The 27,467-nt window shown below is 39.0% G+C and overlaps 2 protein-coding genes across 2 annotated transcripts in view; both read left to right on the forward strand.

Moving 5' to 3' along the window:
- LOC139940445 (major facilitator superfamily domain-containing protein 10-like) overlaps positions 1–27,467 on the forward strand; it is a 130,299-nt gene that overhangs the window by 49,931 nt on the left and 52,901 nt on the right. The window lies entirely within an intron of this gene.
- LOC139940447 (hematopoietically-expressed homeobox protein HHEX homolog) lies at positions 5,132–26,109 on the forward strand. The gene is made up of 4 exons (XM_071936701.1): positions 5,132–5,967; positions 16,340–16,518; positions 21,139–21,189; positions 23,132–26,109. The coding sequence occupies exons 1-4, from the start codon at positions 5,523–5,525 to the stop codon at positions 23,306–23,308; spliced, it is 852 nt and encodes a 283-aa protein (XP_071792802.1). The 5' UTR covers positions 5,132–5,522; the 3' UTR covers positions 23,309–26,109.

Below are 27,467 nucleotides of genomic sequence, written 5' to 3' on the forward strand. Positions count from 1 at the left end.
TATGTTAAATTTGCATCGGGCATAACGAATATTAATATTGTTTACCACAAGCCACCGGGCAATCTCAGTGGTCTAGTTTGTAAGACGCTGCTCTAGAATTACAAAGGTCGTGGGTTCCAATCTTGCCCGAGTCATATCCATGTGATGTTGATGTTCAGCGCCAACATACATCGGTGGAAGGGTAAAACCAAAATTCATAACTAGATTCAAACTGCCTCTATAGCTACCGAGCAATCTCGGTGGTCTAGTTGGTAAAAGACACTGCTCTAGAATTACAAAGGTCGCGGGTTCGAATCCCATCTGAGTGGTATGATTTTCTGTTCACAGAATTCGGGATTGGTGTTAGAAAAGGTATGGGTAAAACCAAAAATTAATTACTTGAATGGGTAGTAGCTTGAACGCCCAGGTAGTATAGTTAAAAGGCAGAACTGTACAGCTCTTTTCGAACGAAGTCTCCCGAAAAATCCGGGAAAAATCTACTGGCGAGTAGTTACATACATGGTGTTACCACAAACCAATATATATTAATATAACTTGAATGTTGTTATGAAATCAAAGTTGATTGCCCCTCTTTTAATTCTTAAGCATCCTGTTATTGCCCTCAATAGTTCCAGCACGATTGCTTATTTAGAACTAAGCATTAGAGGAAACAGACAGACTGTGTAGACAAAAGAAGGAAGACTTCAAAATAATAGACAAAACCATTACACTTGTAATAACACCCTGCGCTGTTGCAATCAGGAAGTGACTGGTATCAAGCAATGGACAAGGTCATAGGTCATCATAAGACTTTTTTTTGCTTATCATTCTGAGCCACCTTCCAACATTTGTTTCAACTTCTCGTTATTTATGTTAGTGATGGCTGGTGGTAGAATGAGATTGGAGCTGTTGATGGTTGGTGAAGAGTTTAGATTAACATGATGTAGCGATGGATGTCAAACTTCAAGTCAACACTGATGATTATGTTAATATATGTGTTCAATTTACATACCCTGGGGAAGGGTTACAACAATGACAAAATTTAAAACTTACAACGTAACGAAGATAATAATGACAGAGGTCGTTGGTTCGAGTCCCACTCTAGTCAATATTTCTTCAATAGGTCAGGCCAGGGAAAGATTGTGACATGGGCGCAATTTCTGCTTACCAAGTTTCTCGGCTAAGCAAGAAATGACCGGGGTACCGGTACCAGCAATGGTAACTGTATGGCATTCTGGCTGGTAACTTTTTTGCTAAGAGAAGGCTTGTTGTGCTAAGCAAGTTTTAGTTCCTGGTGAGTTCTTGTTTTAGAATTAAACCTTCATTTCTTCCAAGCTGTTTACTCCCATGACTTCTTGCCAAACTGTCTTGGGATTGAGATTGACCCTACGACGACACTTTACACCCTCCATTAAGTCTTGAGAATTGTAAAGCTGGGATATTAAAAATAAAAAGGATTACAGAAGTAGATATTACTCATATATTAAATCTAATTAGATTTAGTTTAATTGGATCAATAATACATTAACACGAACGGTCAAAACTAAACAAGAACTTCCCGTCAATTTCTAAAGTGATGGCTGGAGAATATTGGATTCCAATGATAATGAAAAGTTTGATTTGTAAGTCTATTTAAAGCACATCCACACTTAAAGGGTGTCTTTTTGTTATTACCCAAAATAAATCTGGTTTGAGCAATGGAGAGCTGTTGATGATTTAAAGGCAGTGGACACTATTGGTAATTGTCAAAGACTAGCCTTCACAGTTTGTGTATCTCAACATATGCATAAAATAACAAATCTGTGAAAATTTGAGCTCAATTGGTCGTCGAAGTTGCGACATAATAATGAAAGAAGAATAACCATAGTCACACGAATTTGTGTGCGATTAGATGGTTGATTTCAAGACCTCAAGTCCTAAATCTGAGGTCTCGAAATCAAATTCGTGGAAAATTACTTCTTTCTCAAAAACTCCGGCACTTCAGAGGGAGCCGTTTCTCACAATGTTTTATACCATCAACCTCTCCCTATTACTCGTTACCAAGTATGTTATTGTGCTAATAGTTATTTTAGTTGTGAGAAACGGCTACCTCTGAAGTAACGTAGTTTTTGAGAAAGAAGTAATTTCTCGCTTATAAAGATTTGAGGACTTCAAGACATTTTAGGCATCTGAAAGCAGACAAATGGTGCAACAAGGGTGTTTTTATTCTTCCATTATTCCCTTAAAACTTCGATGACCAATTACGTCCAAATTTTCTCATGTTTGTTATTTTTATGCATATGTTGGGGTATACCAAGTGAGAATACTAGCCCATCCAGTGAGAACCTTCAAGCTTTAAACTTCTATGCATCTATTTGAAGCCCCATTTATTGTTTGTATTTTACAATACTAGAAAAATAAACTGACATGTTTATTGATTGCAATGATAGTTTATCATACTCCTGCTTCCCATTCATGAACTCAGATTATTGATTGAAAAGTGTTGCCAATAAACAGCTAGTGTCAATAAATCGATTAGTTCGTGTTTAAGGTAAACACATCGTAAAGTTACGTCTCATCACATTAAGCTATCTTCGGTCATATGAAGAAAAATAATCGAATAAACAAACATCGAATCCCAGACCCCATGCAGGAGAAGATAGTGATTATGATGATTATGACGATTGATAATACATATAGAGAGATCACGTGTGATAATTTTTTTGGATTTTGTTTCTGACTGTTTAAAAGTTTTTGGTTTGTCTCTGAGCAAATATGTACTCAAAAGTCTAAAACGAAGGTCTTAGAAGCGCAAAACATTTGTTTCTTCTAGGCTTGTATATATATTTGCAATTGTAAAATATCTTATCAATAAATCCAGGCCTACTTATCAAAATAAACTTGAAGTCCATTTCCATAAAGGTTGTAATTAGTGATTTTTTTTCTTCTTAAAAAAACTAGAAATTAGTTCAGAATTTGTAATGGTTCGCGATAACAATATCTAATGATAATCTCTAAAATGAGTTGGGGTGGTTCTGAAATGAACCGTTGGTTTCAACTCGACGTTTCAATCAGTATGCTCTGATGGTCTTCTGTAAAGCAGGCAATTGAGCTCACGATCAGTGGAGCATACTGATCGAAACGTCGAGTTGAAACCAACGGTTCTTTTCAGAACCACCCCAACTCATTTTAGAGATTATCATTACAAAATGTTGCCGCAAACCTTACTAAATCATCAAAATGGTTTGAATTTTCTTGTAGTTGCTCCGACCTTTTTTTTCTTTTCTCTCCAACATGGAATTTATTTGGGGGAGACACAAAATCTGTTTGCGGTTCATGCGTACATTGATTGATTGGAAGGGGTGCAATGCGCTATTTCTCGTGGGACCCTAGGAAGGGGGCAGTGGTAGAGGGGGACTTTTACTCTAGTGAAATTTGGGGGGGTGAATCATGTTCCATTTCCCCTGAATTCCTTACGGGGCTCGCTAAGGGCTTAGAAGTTTTTTAAGATAGTACGTTTACCCTCTGCTCAATCCCGGCTCGATCATCTGGTGGTAATTTTAGAGGGGCAGCAGTGCGTTAAGATACTTCAAAACGGCTGATTGGCAAAATTAAAAACTGTTGCTGATAATTTTAAGTTTGGATGTTTTTTGTTTTGGGTTTTATGTTTAAAGTTTGGGTTGTTTTGGGTTTCATGTTTTCAGTTTTTTGTGTTTTTGTTTTGGGTTATGTTTTCAGTTTTGGAAGGTTTTGGGGTTTTTTTTTGGGGGGGGGGTTCATGTTTCAGTTTTTGATGTCTTTGTTTTGGGTTTCATGTTTTCAGTTGTGGGTGTTTTTGGGGGGTGTCATAGTTGTCTGGATTTATAAAACGGAAAATAGCATGAGATTGTCCAGCTTCAGACGCGTTAGTCATGAAAATGTTGGCGCCGTGTTTTTTAACCAGCGAATGACGTCAAAGATCCCCACTCACACCGACCCCCTTCTTTGCAAGATGTTTCGATTCTGGAGTCATTATGGGAAATAAACAGAAAACATCTGCGCCCTTAAACAGTGACAGATTGTACCACCCCCATCTGTAATTATATGTCAATTATTATCATGGACAACATTTTTATTGCATCGTAACGTGAACCATTGAGGTACCCGTCAACTCATCAGAGTGTTGATGATTTGATATCAAACATGAGTCGGTGGTTCTTTCCTAAGGCCTACACTTCATCACGGGGGCAACGGAGGCGATTGCCTCCATGCCCCCTGGTCATTGCCTTGGTGCCCTTGAAAAGCTCCACAGTAGAAATAGACAATGTCCTCATAGGGTGCCCTTTTCCAAAGAGAAATGCCTTGGTGCCCCTTGCCCTTTCAAAAACAAAGCACACAGGCCTGTCTATACGTGTTCAAACTGACCAAGTCATAATTTTAGGTGATGGTATTTGAGCTGGTATCTGAGCGAGTCTCTGATACAGAACGCATTCGTGTTATTTAGCCAGGTAATCCCAACTTAGGACTAGTCCTAAAAAGGACTCGCTCTCACTCGAGGTAAGACTAGTGTTAACTCTTTGTGACAGACATCCCTGCTCTTGTTAACTTGCTGTGTTGTTTAGCCAGGAGTCGATTTCACAAAGATAGTCCTCATTTGGGACTCGTCCTAGGACTCTTTAGAAGTTATCAAAAACTTAAAACTTGTCCTAAGTTATTGTTATAGGACGAGTCCTAACTCGAGATAAGACTAGTAACTCTTTGTGAAATCCACCACTGCATTTGTTAACTTCCTGCCCACAATACCCTCATGGTCACCTCGCGATTGGTCCATGGTCCTTCCAGCAGGTCGTTTTGTCCAGATTTCTTAATCTGAACATCAATTAATAACACCTACCTGATTAATGGTGTCATTAGCACCAATCTACGCATCAACACATTGCCACTTGGTCATCCGCGTTTCCCTCATCACCTACGTCACTGCTGTGACATCCGCTCTAGACCAATCAGCAACTCGGAACGCTTCACTCGTGCCGAAGACCCCGGATGTCATTGCTAAAGTGTGTAATTGACAGCGCCTGAATTAGAAAACAATTTGTTGAGTTGGAAGTTGTGTGTTAGCCCCTCCCCCCTTGCTCGCCGTGTGTGTGTGGTTTTCAGATGGTGGCGTTTTGGGTGTAAAGGATCCACTCATGCTAACTTGTGTCCAGTGTTTGTCTGTACTTAACTCTTCATCGTGACACACAGTTTGTAGCTACACTCTCTCTGTACAGTGTTTTTTTGTTAGCCTACATGTACAGTCAATATCACATGGCGATACTTTACTGCGAGGCACCGAACACTGGAGACGGAAGCCACAAGCTGTAAAACTCCAACAAGTTGCTGTATAAGGATTGCTTTCAGTGCAGGTTTTCTGCGGGGCATGTCTGTCTGACTTCACACCCCTTCCTTCATCAGCAAAGAGATCGCGTGCTAAAGCTGTACTGTGTTATCGCCACTTATTAGTGTTCACTCAATCAGTACTACCCTAATGTTGGGGGAAAACTTACTCTGAAAAACAAAAATTGTTTTGGGGGTTTTCACTGACCATGTCTACCTTACAATATCCCGGACCGCCACCACCGTCAAGCATGAACCTTCATAACTACCCTCATATGAACCATCATCATGGACTAGTTGGGCAGGGTTTATCTCCACTAGGAGCCCCTACCGCTATACAGCCGTTAAACTCTTTACATAATGGAGCTGGACATCATCAGCAACATACCCCTTTCTATATTGATAACATTTTAGGCAGTAGGTTGACTATGAACGGGCCGGCGAGACCCACCCCAACGCTACCCAGTCCTACCTTCGCTACTCATGTCAATTCACCGTATAACTCGTACTACGACCAGTCGGTGCATACGGGGTTGCCGGCTCCCACGCCGATCAGCTACGGGTCTGGAGCGTTCTCAAGCCCGCCACCTTACCCGTTCCCTCGCGGTGACTTCGCCCACGGACTTATCGACAGACACGATCCGTACTCTAAAGGTGAGTCCATATTTCACTTACAATTCCATCCTTTTTTCATTCTGTATACTATTTTTCAAATAAGCCTTTCGTTAGAAAAAGGATTTTACTTGTTAATAAATCCGTATGAGTATCAGTTTGGACAAAACACTCGACCAAAAAAAAATCAACTTTAACGAAAAAAATTACTCTGCATTGAATTTTATTCAGGCTTCTAAGTTTAGCCAATATTGAAGTTAATTTACACTAATTGACTTTGAAAATTCTACTCTAGACGACGCGAATGTATATGTATAGTATAAATAGTGCTTTATTTGCCAAACAAATACTGTCTGAGTTTCATTTTGCAATCTAGGCCCAGACAACATAAATAAAAGTCGTTTCATTTCGATTATCGAGTGGTATATAGGTGTATTTTTTAGGTTCTTTTTGAATGCTGGATAATATTTCTGAACAATAATTTGCCTCAACTTTATGATTATTTGTTTATTTAAGTGTCATGTAGATTTGATATAGGCTTATTCTAATAACAAGCACTCATCGTCAAACTGAAGCATCTTTAGTTGTTAAACCGATACCATGTTTGAGTTTATCACGATACTGGTGCAGTTAGTCATGAAGTAGGCCTACATTATAAAAGTGTTTGCCGTTTTTAATCAATTTTAGTAACTATTTTAGGATCGCCCTATTTTATTGTAACATAATCCACTTGTTACAACATTTTATTCGCAAACCAAGAACGTTTTTCCTGCAACATCAATACTCTCTTGCTTTGGGTGTGTTCTCTTTCATTTTAGTTTTAAAATAGACCGCCATTTGTGTTTTTCTTTCGACTTAACTTTTGTATCTTTTGAGAGACTCTTGTGTTTTCAAATCTGTTTTTATGGAAAGAAAGTTCGTTTTATTGCCTTAGCACTCAAGGAAATGTAATATAATAATGATTGCAGTTCAAACACGGTTGTTGAGTGCATGATACCGGGTTGGATTTCAGGAAATGTGAGGAGACAACCCGGAAATCTCTTTGGATAATATTAAAACCGCCTAGATTTGATAAAAGGTGCACACTTTGTTGATTATACCGAAGAAAAGTTATTGTTTATTTACTTCATAGCTTTGTTTGAATCAGGCGTTCACAGTCTGGTCAGTCGATTAACAGAAATCAAATCAATAACGGATATGGAAATTGTTTGGAAGAATATTGATCTATTTGTTGAGTTTATAGGAATAATCATCATCTTTCTCTTAAACCATGGGCTCAGTTGCTATTACAGTTGAATGTCTACAGCTAAGACAAACAAGGCAGTGTAAGGGGAGCGTACAAGGGGGGGGGGTCCATCCTAAAAAAAAAATGCTTATTTTGTTTTAAGGATTCCCTTTTTTGAATCATTTAGAAGAACACCAAATTCTCTATTGAAAAAAGCAATACGACAGTGGCATTTTCGTAGTGCAGACATAATACACTGATTTTAGAACTCTGTTTCTTTAATCTGGCTTAGTTGGTTCCCTCAGCGATTGTGGCCATCAGGGCCTAATTTCATAGAGCTGCTTAAGCACAACTAGCAGTATGATGCTTACCAGAATAGGGTTACCAGCCAAACTACTATTCCACATGTACAAAATTGTGACTGGTATCCTGCTCATTGCTGCTAAGCAAAACATTGTTAAGTAACATTTTCTGCTTAAGCAGCTGGTGAAACAGGGTCCCGAGGCCCAAGTTCATAGAGCCGCTTAAACAGAAAATACTGCTTGCAGAAATGAGCAGGATACCATGCTCATTGTAACTTTATTCTGGTAAGCATATATTTTGTGTGCTTAGCTGCTTCGGGGGGCTTAAGCAGTTCTATGAAAATTGGGTCCTGCATTATAAGCCCCCCACAGGAAGCTAACGATCAACTACAGCAGCACATTCTGAATCAGATTTTCCGTTGTGTCTCATCAATTCTCACGAGTGTTTCCGGCCTGTCATGTCATTGAAGGATGTCAAATGTTTTGATTGAGGGCTCCATTGACTTTCCCCCTTCGGCCCCAAACCCTCAAGTCTTCTTCAAGAAGTGTCCTCCTGGCTGCTTCTGAGATGTACTTTTATTGACAACTGATGAGGGCATGATGACCGGTATCGTCACACATGTGGTGCGAGGTGTAAGGGGGGATTTGGAACGCGTTGCGGTTGAAGTTTTGTAGCTCTTTCACACAAACCACTCAGCGAACATTCGTGTGTAAGTCATCAAGAAGCATCTCCTTTCAGAATTGAACCGATGCCAACTTGGTCTTCGAAGACGGAATGATGAATTGAAGAAATGTACAATATATGGATTATAAACACATTATCTGTCATAATGATTGAAAACTAAGGCAACAAAACTCGCCAGATATCTTCCTGACTTGTGTTTAGACTCGTGCCGTGCCGACTTGAATTAACGCTTTGCGTTATTTTTTGTACGACACAAAACACAAACGTCAACAGATTTACATTAAACTTGCACGGTTTGAAGATAATGATGGTAGAAAGCTTCCCTTTAAATATAACTTGTGCTGGGGTGCCGTAGTTTTTGAGAAATTAGTTTACGAAAATAATTTTGGGCTCAGTGAGACGACACCTTATTTGCAACACGCGGATTTACGCGACTCTCTTGAAACATTGCAGTGTAGTTTTCAGAAACTTTTCTTAGAAACTTATTACAATTATGAAGCTGAAACTTCTACACCTAGGCATATATCTTCATTCATAGTGAGTACGGATTCATGTCATGGCCACAATTTTGATCTACAAAGAGTATCAAAACATGTAAGGTTTCTGTTTTGGTTGATTAATTGGTCAGTGTTTGGCATTACAATAAATTGTATTTGACTTGATATTTATTGATCGGTGACATTAAACTTTTCCGTTAAAATCTTTCTATCTGTTTTGCCAGTATCTAAACATTACTTCACTCTCCTGACTCGTAGTATTTCAGTGAGGAAAACCCAAGACTATACATTTAGTTTCAAGTCATCTAGACTAGTTTCGATTATAACTTCAATTGCATCGATAACTCAAAAGTAAACTTTTAATTCACCCACTCACTTCCAATCAAGAAAATACTCTTTTAAGGATTCATAGAAGAAAATTATTGCTTCACAATTTGTCTGCTAAGCAGAAATTAGCAGGATGCCAGTCACGAGCTGTACATATTAATGGTTGGTAGGTTGGCTGGTATATTACCTTGCTCCCTCTCTCTCTCTCTCTCTCTGTTAAGCATTTTTTTTAAGTGCTTAGCTCCTTTTTGTACTCGAGCAGCTGACATTGGGCCCAGATAATTTATTCATTCTATAAATATAATATATACCTTACCACCAAGACTCTTTTAGTTCTGATTCTCTAAGCATGTACATACCACCATGAAAAGAGGAAGGCTGAATAATTAAGTGCCGTTTTCCGAACCGGCTACTTGTTCCTAGGCTTCCCGGCGTAGGAGATTCTTTTAACACTCCTCCAGCGAGTAAAAACTAAAAAACGCCGCGGGGCAAAACACAAGTCTTGAAGAAAATATGTCACAACGACGAGGCTTGTCATGGCGTTAAGTAGAAATAGAGCTTACTATACAAATTATCCTATTAGACTATAACCTGTATTGGCGTTACACCATGGACTTAGTTGTGATTGATGACATGGCGTGTGTACTTTCCTTTTTTTTTTTTTTTTTTTTTGCACATGTGTTCAGTGTTTCTTATACAACACAACAGACTATTGGTCCAGGTATGATAGAATTCCTCCATGGTCCAGGCATGATACTTCACGGAGGCAACGAAGGTGATTGCCTCCATGCTGCCTCGGTGCCCTTGAAATACTCCTGTAGAAATTTTAAATGTTCTTCCTAGGGTGCCCCTTCACCAAGGAAAAAAATGCCCTGGTGCCCTTGCCCTCCAATACAGGATGGAGTGTCTGCCAAAGTTTGAAGACATGGAACGTAGCATGCATGCTGTTCCAGCTGACAAGTGGGCACTTTATACAGTGGACATTATAATCCTCAAACTGCTTACTCGAAATTATTGCTTACGACGAGTAGAGATTGAAAATTCACCATGACCTCTATATTATGCCATAACAATCTGTAGGTCTTTAGTCTGAGCATATTTCAAATCTATATAGTTAGTTGGCCTAATAAAACAGTAATAGTATAATTGTGTTCAGATTTGTTTTTCATTTTGAATGACACGATAAAATGTAAAAATATTGTTTTGAGCGCAGTATATGCTTATACTTGGTATTTCTGTTTGAAATAGAACAATGAATAGTGATTATCCTACATTTATTCATAGTTAACCATACTTAATTTCTGTCTTTTCTATCTTGACTCGTTTCCCATGAACGAAGTTTAGTTAAATACTTTCAAATTTTTTGAAATTTCATGTTGTGAATGAGTGCTTATCTTAATTGAAAGTGAAAATCAAAGAATGTCATAAAAAGAGATTTCCTGTAAAAAAAGATGCACATATTTATCATAACGTACTGAATTACGCTTTAAATTTCCACTATTTATCGTGTATTATTTTCGTTTCGTTTTGAGTGTGAGTTTCATTTTGAATGTAAAACAATATTTGTTTGGATGAAATAGAACTGAATATGGTCGTTATATTCCTTTTTGAACTGCCTCTTTGAAGTTGTTGCATGGATTACTTTTTTTGAAGTATCCAAAAAGCTAACAAGAACGAGAAAATAGCCTAGACGAGTCGACGTGAATGCGTTGGCGATGCCTTGTTAAAACCTTTGGTGTACTAATCAAATGTTTGATTGGCCACGATCTGCAAACAACACACAAAAGCTGAAATAAAACAAGAAGAGTCAATCTAAAAAACTGGTTGCATGTGTCGAGACAACAAAAAAACACTCTCTAGGTTTGGTTTTCTTTTGTAAATGAGGCACTACTTCGTCTGTTCCGGAAGCTAAGGGTTTCTACTGTACATACCGGGCAAGATCTGTCAGTCAAACTCCGCCCAGGGTATACGGGCGAGACGAGCGATTCAACGGTAGGGCTTAACGACAGGCACTCGCTAACCAATCAACACGTACGGTAATTGTTCGAGGTGTAATGTGCTTGATCGATTTTTGGCATTGTCCTTGTTGTAGTGTTTTGGTTTTTAATGTGATAGGGGCAGTTTTTATAGCGCAAGTGTTGAAAGTAATGTTTGCTAGATGATTTGCTCAATCCATTACTGACGGGCCAATAATGGGTATTGTTTCCATTTTGCAATCAGATACAGTATACACAGGCAGGGTGCGTCTGCAGGAGGAACCGACCACACGCGGTGTATGGACAATTGCAATTTTAAAGGCATGGACAGATTTCTCACTTGGTGTATCCCAACATATGCATCATAAAATAACAAATCTGTGAACATTTTGACTCATTTGGTGAACATTTTGACTCATTTGGTCATCGAAAGTGAAAGAGAATAATGAAAGAACAAAAACCCTTGTTGCTCGAATTGTTCGTGCTTTTAGATGATGCCTAATAAAAGGCTTCAGGTCTGAATTCTTTTAATATTTGAGTTAGAAATTGCCTCTCTTTATCAAAAAACTACGTTACTTTAAACCGATGTGAATGATGAACTGGTTTGTTCAATAACATGGTTGGGACTTCCCCTTTAAGTTGTATTGGAGGAAGGTGTTGTAGACATTTGGATGTTGTCGCAAAGTAGTTGATTGAACTGAAGGAAGTGGGAATCATTCGATGCGAAGTACTCGATTGTTAACTTAATACAGCGGACGGAAAACCACAGATAGCCCCCAATACAATGCACTATGGCATGAAGCACGGTTTGTCTAAACAAGGTCCAAACAAGCACCTTGCATATTTAATTAGCAGCCATGCATCAACAGTTAACTAGGTAGTCTGGGAGTCGATCTCACAGAGATAGTCCCAACTTAGGCCTAGGTCTAGGACTCTTTAGGAGATATTAAACAACTTGGCTGGTCCTAACTTAGAACTAGTCCTAGGTCTCTTTAGAGGTTTTGGAAAAAAATAAAGGCTAGTCCTATGTTAGGACGAATTGCTTGTCCAAACTTAGGAATAGTTCTAGGACTCTTTAGGAGTTATTAACAACTTGAGGCAAAGTCTTAAGTTAGGACGAGTAACTCGTCCTAACTCAAGATAATATTGTAGTCTTAACTCTTTGTGAAATCCACCATACATGTTCGGTTATGAACAGCTCGTTGAAATGAGAATTGCTTTCAAATAATCAAGAAGAAATTTATTCCTTTGTATCTTTATTGATAACGAAATAAACTTGCCAAAAATGTGTAACCTTTTTCTCAGACATGTTTTTCCCAAAGATGTTCCCATTGATACGTCATTTTCACAGAATAATGACTTATTTAGGTTGATTGGAAGTTCATTTTATGAAGAAATCCCTTCCTTTGTGTCTTGATTGTTGACGAAATACTTCCTAAACAGTTCACATGTTTCCCAAAAGTGGTACAAATTGTTAAGGATACGCCATTATCCGGGAATAATGACTAACTTAGGTCGGTTGGACGTTCATACTATGACTTCTGTCTTTTACATATTCGTAAACAGAATACAAAAGGATGTATCTCCCATGATGAACCAAAAACCATCCTACCACCGTAGTGACTATGCAGAACTTGTCAAGGTTGTTAAGATTACTTAACATTGTGCAGACTAACTAGCCATGTATTAATGCAGGTTATCAAATCAACTTTGTCTCATGGAACAATGTCTACAGACATGCAAAGTCATCAATAATTAAAGGCAGTGGACACTATTGTTAATTACTCAAAATAATTATTAGCATAAAACCTTTCTTGGTAACGAGTAATGGGGAGAGGTTGATAGTATAAAACGTTGTGAGAAACATCTCCCTCTCACGAATTTGATTTAGAGACCTCAGATTTAGAAATTGAGGTCTCGAAATCAAGCATCTGAAAGCACACAACTTCGTGTGACAAGGGTGTTTTTTTCTTTCACAATTATCACGCAACTTTGACGACCGATTGAGCTCAAATTTTCACAGGTTAGTTATTTTATGCATATATTGAGATACACCAACTTTGACGGCTAGTCTTTGACAATTACCAATAGTGTCCAGTGTCTCTAAACCAATCTTCAAATTATTTCATTCTCTTTCTGAAAACGAAAGTGTTAAGTGAGGCTGAGGTTATGACGAACAAAATACATATTATGCATGTAACATACACCCTGTATAACCATGGAGCTTAATCCAGTTGTGTTTCATATCAATGTTGGCATTCTGATAAATCTATTTCAAGTTTCTGCCAGTGCTTGGCAATATTTCCAATCCAAATATTCAGTTGTTTTTAATTTCCTGGTAAAAGTACAGTTTTTGTTATCCTTTGTAGATTGTTCTCTCGTTTATTCCCAGTCTCTGTCGTGATTACATTACCATACTGACTTGGTGCTATCAGATTGAACTCAGAAACAGCATTGCGGAAGTTTATATTTTCGTTGAGCTTAAAGGGGCAGCTTGGCCCCTGTTAAACATTTTCCCGAATGTCTCACAGAATTTTTATTTTAGTTCCCCTGACTAATTGAAACCAGTTTTTGAACTCACGGGTATCTAATTCTAATGTTGATTTGACATCTTTTTTGTATCTTGGATTTTCTGGAATCTTCTTGTTCAAAATATAGGTTAAAAAGTGACACAAAATGTACATCGATTTACAAAAATTACAATAATCTAACAGAAAATCGTCCCCTGTGATCATGGCCCAATTTCATAAAGCTTGTAAGTTGTAAAGTAAGCACAAAAACTAGCTAAGCACAGAAAAGTATTGCTTAACAGTAACAAGTTACCAGGTAAAATGACAATTACATTATAAGTTTACATTGTTGTGACTCACTCGATGTTTGCTTAGCAAAGAAATTCGTCGAGCGGTATTTTCTCTTTAGCATCTTCATACAAACTGGCCCAGGTCGTTACAGAATCAAGAATCTTGAAGTCAACAACACATTCTTGCGATTGCCTAGTTTTGTTTGCGGTGCTATCTTAGTGTCACAGGAGGTCCTATTGTGATGAGAGTATATTGCGGAAACGAAAATTAAGAATTTAAGCATCAAACTTCCAATTCTGCACCTCCTTTAAAAGTGAACAAAACTGGTCATAGATCGAACACAAAACGTGGCTGTATAAAGCACTATAGATATCCGTCTCTGAACGCAACCGTCAGGAAATTGTAACCCCTCGACGGGGTTCAAGCTGGATTGCCAAGATAAAAAGTCCGATCGGAAAAGCACTCTGTACCAAACGGAAATGATGCACGATCTAGCAATCAAGGCAGTGGACGTAGCCTCATACCGCACCGGGCACCACGGCTCGTCAGACCCGGGGACGCACGCACGTTGGCTCACCCCCCACTCAAGCCTGCTTCGAGAGATCTTGTGTATTGATGAGCCAAAATTGGGGGAAATTATTCGAATTAGACAATCCGTACAGATCATTTCCCGGAGTCCAGGGGACTTTGTATGGGGCTTTGGGTAGGCCTAGTACATCCGATGAGTCCTGCCCGATTCACTTCTTCGTTGTGGATAACAAGGGGCTGAGTGACGCGAATAACGGCACGTGTGTGTGTTTAAGTCAAGTTTGAAAATTGTTCATCATCATAACTCGTTGTCCTTTTTTATGAAAGATTGTGTTTTGGAACTATGTGGGGGTGTTGAATGAGTAATTCAGTGAAGACTTGAGATTAGGAAAAGGTCACGTTTTAATGAAGTAATAGTCCACTGGCCATGGGGTTTATCCGATTGTTTTTATAATAAGTTGGGTTGATAAAGCTTGTTGAAAGTTCTTTCGATGAGAAATTGATTAAAGTTTTTTTCACTGCAATGTTTGTGATGTAGCGTGTCTCTTGGGGGTCATCTAAGAAACGTTGTTGAGCGCGAGCTGTTGGTATGGAGCGCCTGTTGTGATTATTCATCGTGCGATTTTGGTCGATTTAAAGAAAAAACTTAGGACTAGTCCTATAGGAGATCTTAAACACTTGAGGCTATTCCTAAGTTAGGACGAGTATATGTCGTTCCAACTCGAGGTTAGGCTAGTCTGAACTCTTTGTGAAACCCAACCAGTGCCAACTTTCACCAAGCTTTTAAGCAGAACATACTGCGAGACAAATTGCTTTGCAAAGAAAAAAATAGTCGGGCACCAGCCACAACGATGCCAACTTAATTCGAGCTGGGCTGGTAACCTGTATTTGTTATATTTGTTAAGCAATGCTTCTCTGTGCTGAGCAAGTTTTTGTGCTGTAGGCTTTATGAAATTAGGTCCAGTATAACTATTTATTATTTCTGATTTAAAGCATAACCTTTCGACCTATAAATATCCTAGCCACCCAGTCGCAGTACTTAATCATTTTAGCCTTATGTTTTTATTTTTCAAACCTTGGCAAAAACTGCAATCTCACTCATAAGTATGATGCGAAGGTATAGTGTGTGGTGTTTGCCTTCACTCATTACAACACCTAACGCCTCGCCCCAACAAGGGCTGCCTGCAGTCCTACAGTCGCCAACATTCTTTGTCACTCTCTCATGTTTTCAAAAATTGACAATTTCCTCTCGTTATGGTACCCTTAATGGGATATTCAGAGGTCCTTAGTTAGTGCAGAGGGATGTCTTAGAAGATGGCAATCAGGAAAAGGGTTATTCAAACAATAGATTGGATATCTTTATACCCCGCCGGGAACAAACGGCTGGCAAAACGGATAAGAAATATTATTCGCATAATTTGAGATCACATTGCCGCCGGGGGACCATATTTCATACGTGTATTGGTGTGAGATTACCATGTGAATGTGGTTGTGACTCTTTCCTAGATAGAAGTAACAACTTTATCGACGAAATACAAGCTCTCCTAGTTGACTTTGTTCACTGTAGAGCGTATAAGGATATTTTGTTGTCTTCACAGTATTTAAATCGAGTACTTGATGTTCTATGTTGAAAATGAAAACGATACTTAGGCCTAATTGATAGGTTAAATTAGTTAGGCTAGTCTGATAAACTAATAGGAAAGTTTAAAACGTTATAAAGCCTAGGCCTATGGTGTTTTTGTTTTACCGGTTCAAGAAATATGGTTTAAGTCTTCAAGCAGCCATACTTTGATCCAGTTTTCTTACAAAACGTTTCAGCCTTTGACTGCTCATATTCACGAATAAAGAGAGTGTTAATCTCGACGTTTCGAACGGTAACTCTGCTCGTCTTCAGGAGAAAGGAGAAAGTTTCCTGAAGACAAGCAGGGTGTACTTATCGAAACGTCAGAGACAGTAGTCTCTTCAAATAGATTGGATTACATGGTTGTACCCTCAAGCTAACTTCTTTTTATTCACATCATGCAAAAGCTTCAAACATCATAACTAATATTTTTGTTGTTGTTTTCGTTCCAGGAAAGCCGTTCCTTTGGAACCCCTTTATACAGAGACCGCTTCACAAAAGGAAAGGGGGCCAGGTTCGGTTCTCTAACGACCAGACCATGGAACTGGAGAAGAAGTTTGAGAGTCAAAAATATCTGTCTCCACCAGAGAGGAAAAAACTCGCCAAATTGTTGCAACTCAGTGAACGACAGGTAATCAAATTATAACTTCACATTTTTATATCTCTTAAATCGTTGCGGTACCCGCTGCGAAAACATAGGATTCGAATTGCCTCTAGCTACCGGGCAACATCGGTAGTCTAGTTGGTAGGACACAGCTCTAGATGCAAAGGTCGTGGGTTCGAATCCCACACAAGTTGTATGCCTGTGATAATTTTCACAGGACTCGGGGAAAGTGCTGAGTATACAGTGCTATTACACATCGGTGTATGGGTAAAAAACAAAGTTAATAGACATAGACTTCACTTTTGTTTTTCTGTACATCAGAATTGCCACGGTTAAAGTGCTTTTCAATGGGAAGTCTTTTGTTCTTCTAAATCGATTAAAAAAGGGAATCTTTGGAAAGATACTTCATGCGAATACGAAGCGAATTTTGACGTCACATACTGGGCTGGTATCACAGCAACTATAGCGCAGGAGTTGAGCACCAGGCAACTATTGTGAACTAATAGTTACAAATTTAAGTGACGTCAAAATTCGATTCAAATTTCGCAGGAAGTATGAACCGGGCTTAAGACACCCCCCCCCCTCCGTGCCACGCCCTTACCTTTATTGCTAAAAAAAAACCATTTAGATCATGAGATAAATATTGCTGTGGTAAGAACTACATGCAGTTTAACCTTCCATGTTTTTAGGAACTTGACTCACGAGTTTACGGATGTTGAGTTAAAATAGAACGTTATTCGTGCCTAAATGATGCTATAAATGCTACTGAAAATGTACTATTCTTAGGCCTGTGTTTTGGGTCAAACAGGATCTTTGTCCCATTTTCAAATATCACTTCTTTGAAATCGCGGACGGAGAAAAATAACTTTAAAGCCGGATGCGAGGGTCGCGGTTTCGAAAATGCTCTGTAGAAAAAGGAAACAGCCATTACAAGAGAACACAGACATATATACACCGCCATGTTGAATTCAGTGTAACAAGGAAATGAAATGTTGTGGGATTGATCTTATTGAAAGCTAATTATCCAACCACTGGAACTCTGTAATGACATATTAAAAATAATCAAAGCTTTGCTTTTGTTTAGAGTATGGAAAGTTGATTTTATTTTTCCTTGTGTTTGGTTTCATGGCACTCGAAACCGCTATACAGATGATATTAAGGAAGAGTTCGTTGTTTCTAGTTTATGAAGTCGTTGTTTTCTTAAACCAATTCAACACTGTGGTTAAGGTTTTACTTTCAATTTAGTTGCGAGTTATAAATTGACCAACAAACCACTATCTATATCGTGGTAAAACTCAGTTGTTGAATTCAACCTTTTGAGGAAGGAAGGGCAAAGGCCTATACAATTCCCTGAAATCGCTGGAAATGATAAGTTGCACTATGCAGTCAGGAAGGTTCATGGCTTTATGCGTGATCAATTTTCATTGCATTCGGTGTGAAGAACACTGACCAAAATGTCTCGCCATCCGTTCTCCAAACAACTCACCAAATAAATTTGATTTGCAAAAGATCTTAGGCAATGTCTCGCAGAAGAGTTTGGCTTTTACGTTGATCTCAGGCCAGACACTTCAGGGAGGCAACACAGGCGATTGCCTCCGCATGCCCCCTGGTTATTGCCCTGGTGCCCTTGAAACTCTACAGTCTAAGTTTACAAATTCCTCACATAGGATGCCCTTTGCAGAAGAGAAAATGCTATGGTGCCCTTGCCCTTTTTAAAAAGGAAGCATAGACATGTGATCTGGTTCTGATTGATATGGTTAAACCACGGAGGAAGAAAACAACACACCATGGTGGGACCAACTCTACGGTTACCCTTTAGCCATTTTCACACGAGGAAAAAAAGAAGGGGTCCTTATTCGGGCAAGGGGGAGGGGAATTTTCATCCATGGTTTAGGTATCCCCTTTCTGCAACAGGACACGTGCACCGCTTTTTAGCACCTTATAACGTAGGCATAATATCAATGGCTACATCATGGTGCTTATAATGTGTAATGACGATAGCTAAGATCAAAGTGTGAATAAACTCTACTCCAAGGTGTGATTGTCTCGAACGGGTGTTAAGATCAACATAATGGGTGTGAAAAGTACCAATTGGTAATCAGGATAAATTAGGATTGGATTCAAGCGTTGTAAGTTGTAGATACTTAGTTTGGAATAAACATCCTGTTGCTCTAATAAGTCAAACATGACGAAGAACATGTATGGTACTGGCGTATGTTGGACACTATTGGTAATTGCTCAAAATTTAGTATTAGCATAAAAACTTAACTTAGTAACGAGAAATTTATGGCTGTTAAAAGTATAAAACATTGTGAGAAAAGGCTCACTCTGAAGTAGTGAAGTTTTTAAGAAAGAGGTTATTTCTAACTCAAATATTAAAAAGACTTCGGACCTGAAGCCTTTTTTTCGGCATCTATGAAAGCACACAAATTTGTGACCAACTGAGTCCACATTCTCACAAATTTGTTATTTTGTTGGGAAACACCAAGTGAGAATACTGGTCTTTGACAATTACCAAAGGTTTCCAGTGCCGTTAACGAAATGAAAACAAACTTAGAACAAAATAATAATTTAGAGAAATACTGTAGAAAGGATGCCTACAGCGATCAAAACCTATTAATTCAGTATACAAGGAAATATTTAGTTTCTTGTTTCCCGTCGGCTTCCCATCCATGTTGTGATCCACAAATCCCGCGTTTTTTCTTGCTCTCGGGGGGGAAGTCCGGGGTTGACATATAAAAGTCACTAGTTCATCAAGTTGTCAAAATCACTGAGCGTCTTGATGTCTACCTACACCAAATCAAACACACTTGAAAAGGAAATTTGATTTACTCAAACGATAATGTTATCCCCGGATAATGAAAAGTGCCCCTTTTCCAAAAAGAAAACCTCGAATAAAAAAGTTTGAGTGACATCGCGGTTGGAGATGAACAGAAGTTTCTGCGGATTAATGAACAATCGATGTCTACTCCTCGGTCTTTTAGCGCCTCTACCGTCTTCTTCAGGTTTCATAGAGGGTGTTTGCGAGGCGCTGGCCCCGTTGACTTTTCACTGCAGACCCCCCGTTTACGTTTTTAACCCGGAGACTCCACTCTCCAGATCCTAATCCCTCCAAAACGGATTTTCAACAATCAGCCACTTGACTTAAATCTGTATTTTAAATTATGATGTCTAGCTTTCGCGACTACGAACAGATTTAATATAACATAAGGCCTGTCACCTCAAACAGGTTTAGGGAAAGTTTAGACGGGGTATGGGGGTATAATGAAGACGCCAAATCGGGGTCCCTTGTTTGCTTGGGTCATGCCAAGTAGCTCTTATTGGCGACCAATTGCAAACACTCGGCTACCATTTAGCCTCGGAATTACAGCTCCCATTTCCTAAGAATTCCTTCTCTAATTGAATATTTTCACTTTGTGTCAATATTATATTTTAAGATATTAAGGTAGCTTGACCGTTCTTAAATCCGGATGATTTAAAAGATTACGGGAGAAGTTGATTGATATAAATTGTAAAGAATTCGTTCAATGATGTTTGGTTTTTTGGTTGTGATGGGGGTTTTAATAATATTGGTAGAAAGGTTTAAGGTTCGAATCCCGCTTACTAATCCCTCTTCAGACCCGACAAGCCGTCTGTACCCGAATAATCTATACAGGCGTGTCGTCACTCTACGTCAAAATTCACCCAATCTGTTGCGTCTATGATTGTTCTCCTGCGCCCAGCTAGTTTTTGCGTTTCGTTGTTTGACTATCAACAATAATAATAACAGGCATTTTTTTCTTCTTTTGAGTGGAGCTCTAACAGTCCGTTTATTTATCACCAGTGAAAACAAAGTACAAACATCTTCAATGGAACAATAACACATACTGTTAAATCAATACATTAATGATATAAGAGGATAGTTAAAAGACAATGAACAAAGGTGATATTACATATCAAACAACAAGAACATCAAAACATGATAAAAAGCAAATTTTTGCAAGAAAAACGTTAAACTTAAAGCGAACGTGAAGGACAGTAACTGGCATTTATAGAGCGCTCTAGTCTTATACAGTGTACCAAGGCGCTTTACAAGAAACGAGTCCAAAAAAATGAATAAATAAAAGGCACTAAAAATGGGAACAGATTATCCTAAGCAACTAACCGTTGAACATGAAAGTTTTATGATGTTTCTTGAAAACTTCAAGTGACTGTCATCCCTGTTAATCGAATACTTAGTTTTACTGAGACTCACAGCGAATTCAGACCAAACGTACCCCACAGTAACTTTGTCGCTATCATCATGTCTGACTTGAAAACATAGCACTTCTTATAAATCATCATAGTTCTACGAAAATAAAGACAGCTGTTGAAAATGTCATCATTTTGGTTGAATATGTTTTTTCAAATTAACTTTTTGTTCTAATCAGAATAGACATGATGTTATGAAAGAATTCATTAACAGTGATTTTTTTTATTGAGGACTTTAATGTCAATAATGCTTGTGAGTGTGACCTCCTCCCCACCCCCCACCCCCAAAGTAAACTCCGGGGAGTATACATTGCTCAAACATATCGATGTAAGGGTAAACCAAGTTTTTTATGTCCACAGTATTTCATTGGTGAACTCTAAGACCTAATTCTGTTTTCTTCTTTTTTTTCTCGATAGGTCAAGACATGGTTCCAAAACAGAAGAGCAAAGTGGAGGAGAGTAAAACAGGTAAGATTATACAAGTTCTTCGGTAGCGTTTTAATGCAACGAAGTTATGTCTTTAGCTTTCACAAGACATGAGACCCACCGATTCTTTAAGAATCACCAATAGGCATGAAGATTGCCAAGAAGGTATGAAACATGTTGTGAATCAAAGAGAGGGTTGAGGATCTAGAAAATATCCTCACGGTCTCCCCTAAAAGTCTTCTTCTCCGCCAACCGGCTCTTCTGGTCCTCTCTTAGACTTGTGGACAAGTCGTTTATGGTCCCACGCGGTGAGATAGTCTAGTTGCAGCGGTGCTCTCCGCGCGAACTGCTGGTTGTGCGACTACTGCGCGCTGCCCGAAGTCGGCAACCAGCAATTTACGCGAGAGCAGTGACAACTCGGACCATTAACGGCTTGTCTACAAGTCTAGTCCTCTCTTTGTTCGCCAACTACCCCTGTCAACCTGACAAAAACACCCAGCCGTAGACCCTACCCATAAATCTTGTGAACATTATTTTACAGTTTTGTATAAATCTCAAGTCAACAATGTTGGATGGAGCGTCACTGAATTGGACAGTGCCATCATTTTCTGCACCAACAAAATCCTCGGTGTTTTCAAAGTGTTTGAAGTTCAATGAGAAACAAACTTAAGCTTATTGTGAAGAAGAGTTTGTAAATATATCAACAATGCTGCCATTCCCTCGACGAACTAATAAAAACAATCGATAGTTCTCCATTTTCTACTTCGGTATTTGAGTCAATAGTTTTGCCAAATGGACATTCAAGATTTAATCCCCGTTTGACGTATGTTTACCCGCCCAAGACGCCTACATCAGTAACATCAATCTCTGTCCACATTAAGAAGCAATTAACATCACTTAACTTTCTTTTGTCTCTTCCAATATGATGTATATTAGCTGAAATATTCCCCACTAATATACCTTATACACTAATTGTAATGTCTATAATAATTCGATGCGAGTTGTTGTACACAAAAGAATGTGGGGGCTTCTGCGTGTCCCTTTATGTCCAAATAAACAACGCACAGCGTTTAAGCCCCTCGATTTTTAAGTAGCCATGATAATTGTGGATTTACTGTCTTGTTTGCAAACACTTTAATGGGTTCTTTCACACACTTAACAACAAACCATTAAACAAAGAGTGACTTCGTTCACTACCACCGTGATCCATTAGGAGAGTGCTGAGCAGCGTGAACGCGGCAATAATGTCGTGGGGCTACACGCCTCGATTCACGGCGGAGTGATGTCAATATTTACCCTGCATATACAGTCAAGCTAACAGCCGCTACATTATCTACCAATAAAAAGCTATTTTTGAAATGCCGTTTCCCAGTGAAGTATCGATTCTTGGATGGGAAGATATCCATTTTCATCCTGTTGATAGTTAATTGGCTTGTTTGCGAAACAGAGATACAAACTGAGCTGTTAACTCTACCATTAGTTTGCGTAATTGGTCTGACATGTCAACCTTGATAATTTATGTACAGTCATACTGCCAAAAGAAATACATATTTTAACACCCCCCTCACCTCCTGCGAAAGTGCCACTGTCGTAGCGCTTTTCAATGGGGAGATATCTGTGTCTAAATCGATTCAAAGGCCGAATTTATGTTCCTGTTTATTGTTTTATTTGTTGAAATTGTTATTGATGTACCCCCATACTGCGGTGGTACTATTTTGTGTCTTTCTCTGTATACTTTAACGATATTTAGTACCTTGAAATTTTGCCAAATGTTTCTGCTTTGTGCTGCCAGTTGTTTTTTTAAATTAAAATGAATAAACGAACAAATGAAAAAGAAGGGAATACCCCTTTTTTTTTGATCAGGAAAACATTTGGGGATATCAATTCTAAAACAGCAAAAGTTTGGCTTTGTCCATTATTTCAATTCTCTGTTTAAAACACACTGAATTCATTTCTCAATTTGGGTTTGTCTTTTCTCTTTAAGGAAGTACCAACAGGGAAAGGCGACAGTGACGAGAACTGCGTAGACTCACACGAGAACTCACGAGACACGGACAGAGACGACTTCAGCAGAGACCACGCGGTGCTCCCAAATGGTGGACTTCACGGATTCACACACGGTGGTAGCGAGGGGGAATCGTTGGAAGACAAAGAAGCATGATACAAGTCTATTCTACTGTAAATGCTGCAAAAGGGCGCTTGAACTCTCGAAGGACTGAGTCATTCCAAACGATGTCTAATTGTGAACGCATTCGAACTAACCGTCACAAACTTATTTGGAGCTTTTTTGATATTGTTCTGAACGTTTATAAACGTTCTGAAGATATGGATACTGCGGTTGGAGCGGTGAATTATTTAATGATGCGAGAATTAAGAACAAGGACGCTTCTACAACAAGGGGATAGATCGCCAATGCGTGCGTCCATTATCTGCGTCAGAGGTTGTGTCGATGTCGTCCCCAGGTTCACTTATACAAACCATGAACAATTGTGTCAATATGATGCCGAGTGTGAACGTTTTGGTCTAGAATTTCCTAATACTGCTTACGGGTCGGGACAACCATTAGCACTATTACCTTCCACGATGCTGCCATCTTGAGTCAAATTCAAATCAGTGTAACCAAACGTGAGACTGGAAGGGCACATAGTCTGGTGCCTTTTTGTACAATGAATATCAGCATCCGTTACGGCTTTTTGATACGGGGCACATGACCAAGATGGCGGCAGGATGATAGAAGTCTGTGCAGCTCCCAGTGGCCCGGCTAATGACTATTTCCACGCTCGCTTTGCTGCTTGCTAGCCTCCATTCTCTGATTAAATAAATAGTATAGGAGAAAAAAAATGCTATGGTAGTAGATGAACTAACGCGATGTATAGGCCCTTTTCGAATCCTCGGCTTTGGCTTTGGATGCAGCCTCATGCTCCATCTTCTTGTCTGAAGCCCTGAGCACATACGCAAAGCACTTGCAATTGTCCAAAAATCCGCGGGGCCAAGCTAGCCTGAGACGAATCTGGAGCCGAAGCCGTGGTTTCGAAAAGGACCTATGTCTTTAAAACTCTGGTGTAGACCTTTACTCATTGGGTCGCTATGAGTAAGCCTGTAGAGTTAATTTGTGTGTACTTTTAGCAAGGTCAATATTCTATAGACGTGATCTGTCGGGGCAATTCTAACCACTCAGTGTTGCCGAAATGGTCATCGTCCTCAGTCCCAACAGCGAGAGACACGATGTCAAACATTCACGTGCCAAAGTATTGATTGAAAGCTTGGGTGGTCATGTCATGACGTCACAAAGAGAATGGACAGGAATTGATTGTGGATTTGTGTTGTAATTTCTGAGTTTTTTTTTATATCGTTGTTGGGTTTGGAGTAATCGCTCACTGTACATTGCAATAACTGACAAGTTTGACGCGTTGCGCTTGCTGTGCCGGCTGGTACCCCGCACACTATGGACCGGTATCCTCACATTATGGACCGGTATCCTCACACTATGGACCGGTATCATCCCACTATGGACCGGTATCCTCACACTATGGACCGGTACCATCACACTACGGGCCGGTACCATCAGACCATCAGACTAGGGACATGTGCCCTCACACTACGGACCGATACCATCGTGCTAAGGACTGGTTTTCAAACTAAGGACCGGTACCCTCTTACTCCGGGGACTGGTACCCTATGGGCAGTGACACCTTCTGCTTTTGTTCCATGTTTTTCCGTGATATGAAACAACTTGGTGATCAGTAACGTTCCTCATTAGAAACAAAAACATTGTCAGTTTCATAGATTACAAATTTGATTCTGTATTTGTAAATGCATTATCAATTACCAATATTCATCTTGGAATAGGAGGAAATAAGCTGCTTAGTTTCAAGCGGGTTTAGTTTACAAAGATAAATAGTTCGGGCTGGTTTTTCTGCATCTACTGCTTTTAATTCCTGTAAAATGATTGCCACAAAAGCTAGGTAAACGAATTGTGTGTTCTTTGCTTCCCACTTCCATTACTTACCGTCGTGTTTGATAAGATGGGGTTACTGTATTTATTTTTAGCTAAGTGTACAGTTGATTTTCAGAAAGTATGGGTTGTGTTTAAGTGACTATGAAAAAGAAAACAATTTGGTATAAATTCGTTCTGAGAAAATTGCTTGTCTTAAATGACGTCTTCTTGGAGAAAACTTTATATAAATCCAATCTAAGGAACCTGTGACTGTTACAAATAAATCTATACCCAGGTTAGTTTTATACTTATGTTTTGTGAAAACTGACTTTGGTTTTGAAACTTCTAAACCCCGGCCAAAAGGTCACTGAGTCATGTCTCGTGTAACTATTAGGCAAACATTACAACAACAATAAGATGTTCAGCGTCCCCGCCCGCTCCGTTTTAAAGGCTGCCTCCTTTTTTTTTGTCTTTCTTTTTGATGAAAAAAAGGGAATTGTTATTAGTTAAAAAGGTAACATTTGAACGATATCATATGTTCAAAGCATTCTCTTTAAAACGGTCTTAAGCTGGTTGTCTTAAAAGATTTGTCAGTCGGTTATTTTGTAGAAAAAAGGGAAAGGCCCTACTCCTTCCTTTTTTAAAAAACAGGACGCGAAACATGTTTTTGTTTTATTTGGCCTTAGTAAATGTTGGCTTTGTTCGTTGTAATAAAGATGACCGCAACTCACGTTGAAACTAATTTATCAAGTATAGGAATAAACTATCTTCGTATGTTTTTTATATTGTACACCTTTGACATAAAGTTTTGTCTTTCTGTACTGGGTTTATATACTATTATTTACCACTTTAATATTGTGTACCTGTATTTTGTATCATAAAAACGTCATAGATTATACCATGATCGCACGTCAGCCATCACTGTTGACCAAACGATGAGGGCGTGCGTTGTCGTTATTGTTGTGTAAAGATTATGAATTTTTTCTAAGATTGAATAAATTATATGTTGAGTCAAAGTGAGATAATGCCTCTATGTTCTATTTTTTGTTGAAGGTCTTATTAATTGCTTGTTAGTATTAATCCCCAGCTCAAGTAGGGTCTACCTTCTTTTTATACTTCTCCTTTTCTAATTTGGTTTTGACCTTACACACTTCTGGATTTCCTTCCTTCCTTATCGAAAAATGGATGGAATGGTGTGAAATAGTTTTATTTGCATAAAGGAATCCTCATTATTTGGCAAAGACTTGCGTCCGTGTCCGCTTCATCCTCAAATTGTAATGGGGGCGCACTCATAGAGATGCCGCTACCACCACCGGTTCTCTTTTAATCGCTGCTTTTCTCAGCTCTCCTACGAACTTCTATCACTCCACTTTGTCACATTGTCTATGAAGGCATTTTGATGCGATTAAAACAACACGTTGGTCACCATTGTAGCAGTGAACACAAATATGCCATTTATGGACAAGCGCCATCTTTGAAATATACCGCAATGCGTCATGGGAAACCGAGTATAGTTGAAAATTAAGACAGGCTGCCAATTTGGACGCCATGTTGCAGTTAACACGAAGGGTCCTTTAAACTATGCCAGGTTTTATAGTTGTGGATTGCCGTGCTTCAAAATCAGAATCCTTTGCACACTGAATATGCATATTGGGATTTGCATAATGGGCTCTTGGAAAATATCAGACCTTATCCATATAGCTTGCCAGGTTTTATAGTTGTGGATTGCCGTGCTTCAAATTTAGAATCCTTTGCACACTGAATATGCATAATGGGATTTGCATAATGGGCTTTAGGAATATCTCAGCCCTTATCTATATAGCTTGCCCCTCAGTACTTCTTTGGTCCAATACGTCTCTCGCTCGATTCGGGATGATAAAGTGTTTCAGGGTTTTACCTTTTGTGGATCAAGTTTTTGGCCATGACAAGAATCTCTACCCACTGTTAATGAAGATCTATAGTTTACCTGTAGAAGTTTCAGCTTCATTAGTCATCAAGTTTTTGAGAAAGCAAAGTAAACATCACAGAGCAATGTTTGAAGGAGAGTCTCGTAAATCCGTTGTACATGCTCATTTTCCACTAAGTCGAACATTATTTTCGTGATTTTTTCCCACTAATTTCTCACAAACTAGAGCACCTTAGCAAGTGATATTTTAAGAGAAGCTTGCTACTATCAGTATATTGAAACCGTGTAACTGTAATGAAACTATGTGGACGTTTGTGTTTTTATGTAGTACAAGAAGTACTCAAACTAATGTTCCTAAAAAGGGAGACGACCTTTGCAAACTTTTGAAGAGGGCCCCAACTACGAAAACCAAAATTGTTCTTTAGTCCTTGAAACAAACCTATCCGTCCACCAGACAACTGCCCATCACAAGATCAC

This window comes from Asterias amurensis, chromosome 8, assembly GCF_032118995.1.
Source record: "Asterias amurensis chromosome 8, ASM3211899v1".
Classification (NCBI taxonomy): Eukaryota; Metazoa; Echinodermata; class Asteroidea; order Forcipulatida; family Asteriidae; genus Asterias; species Asterias amurensis.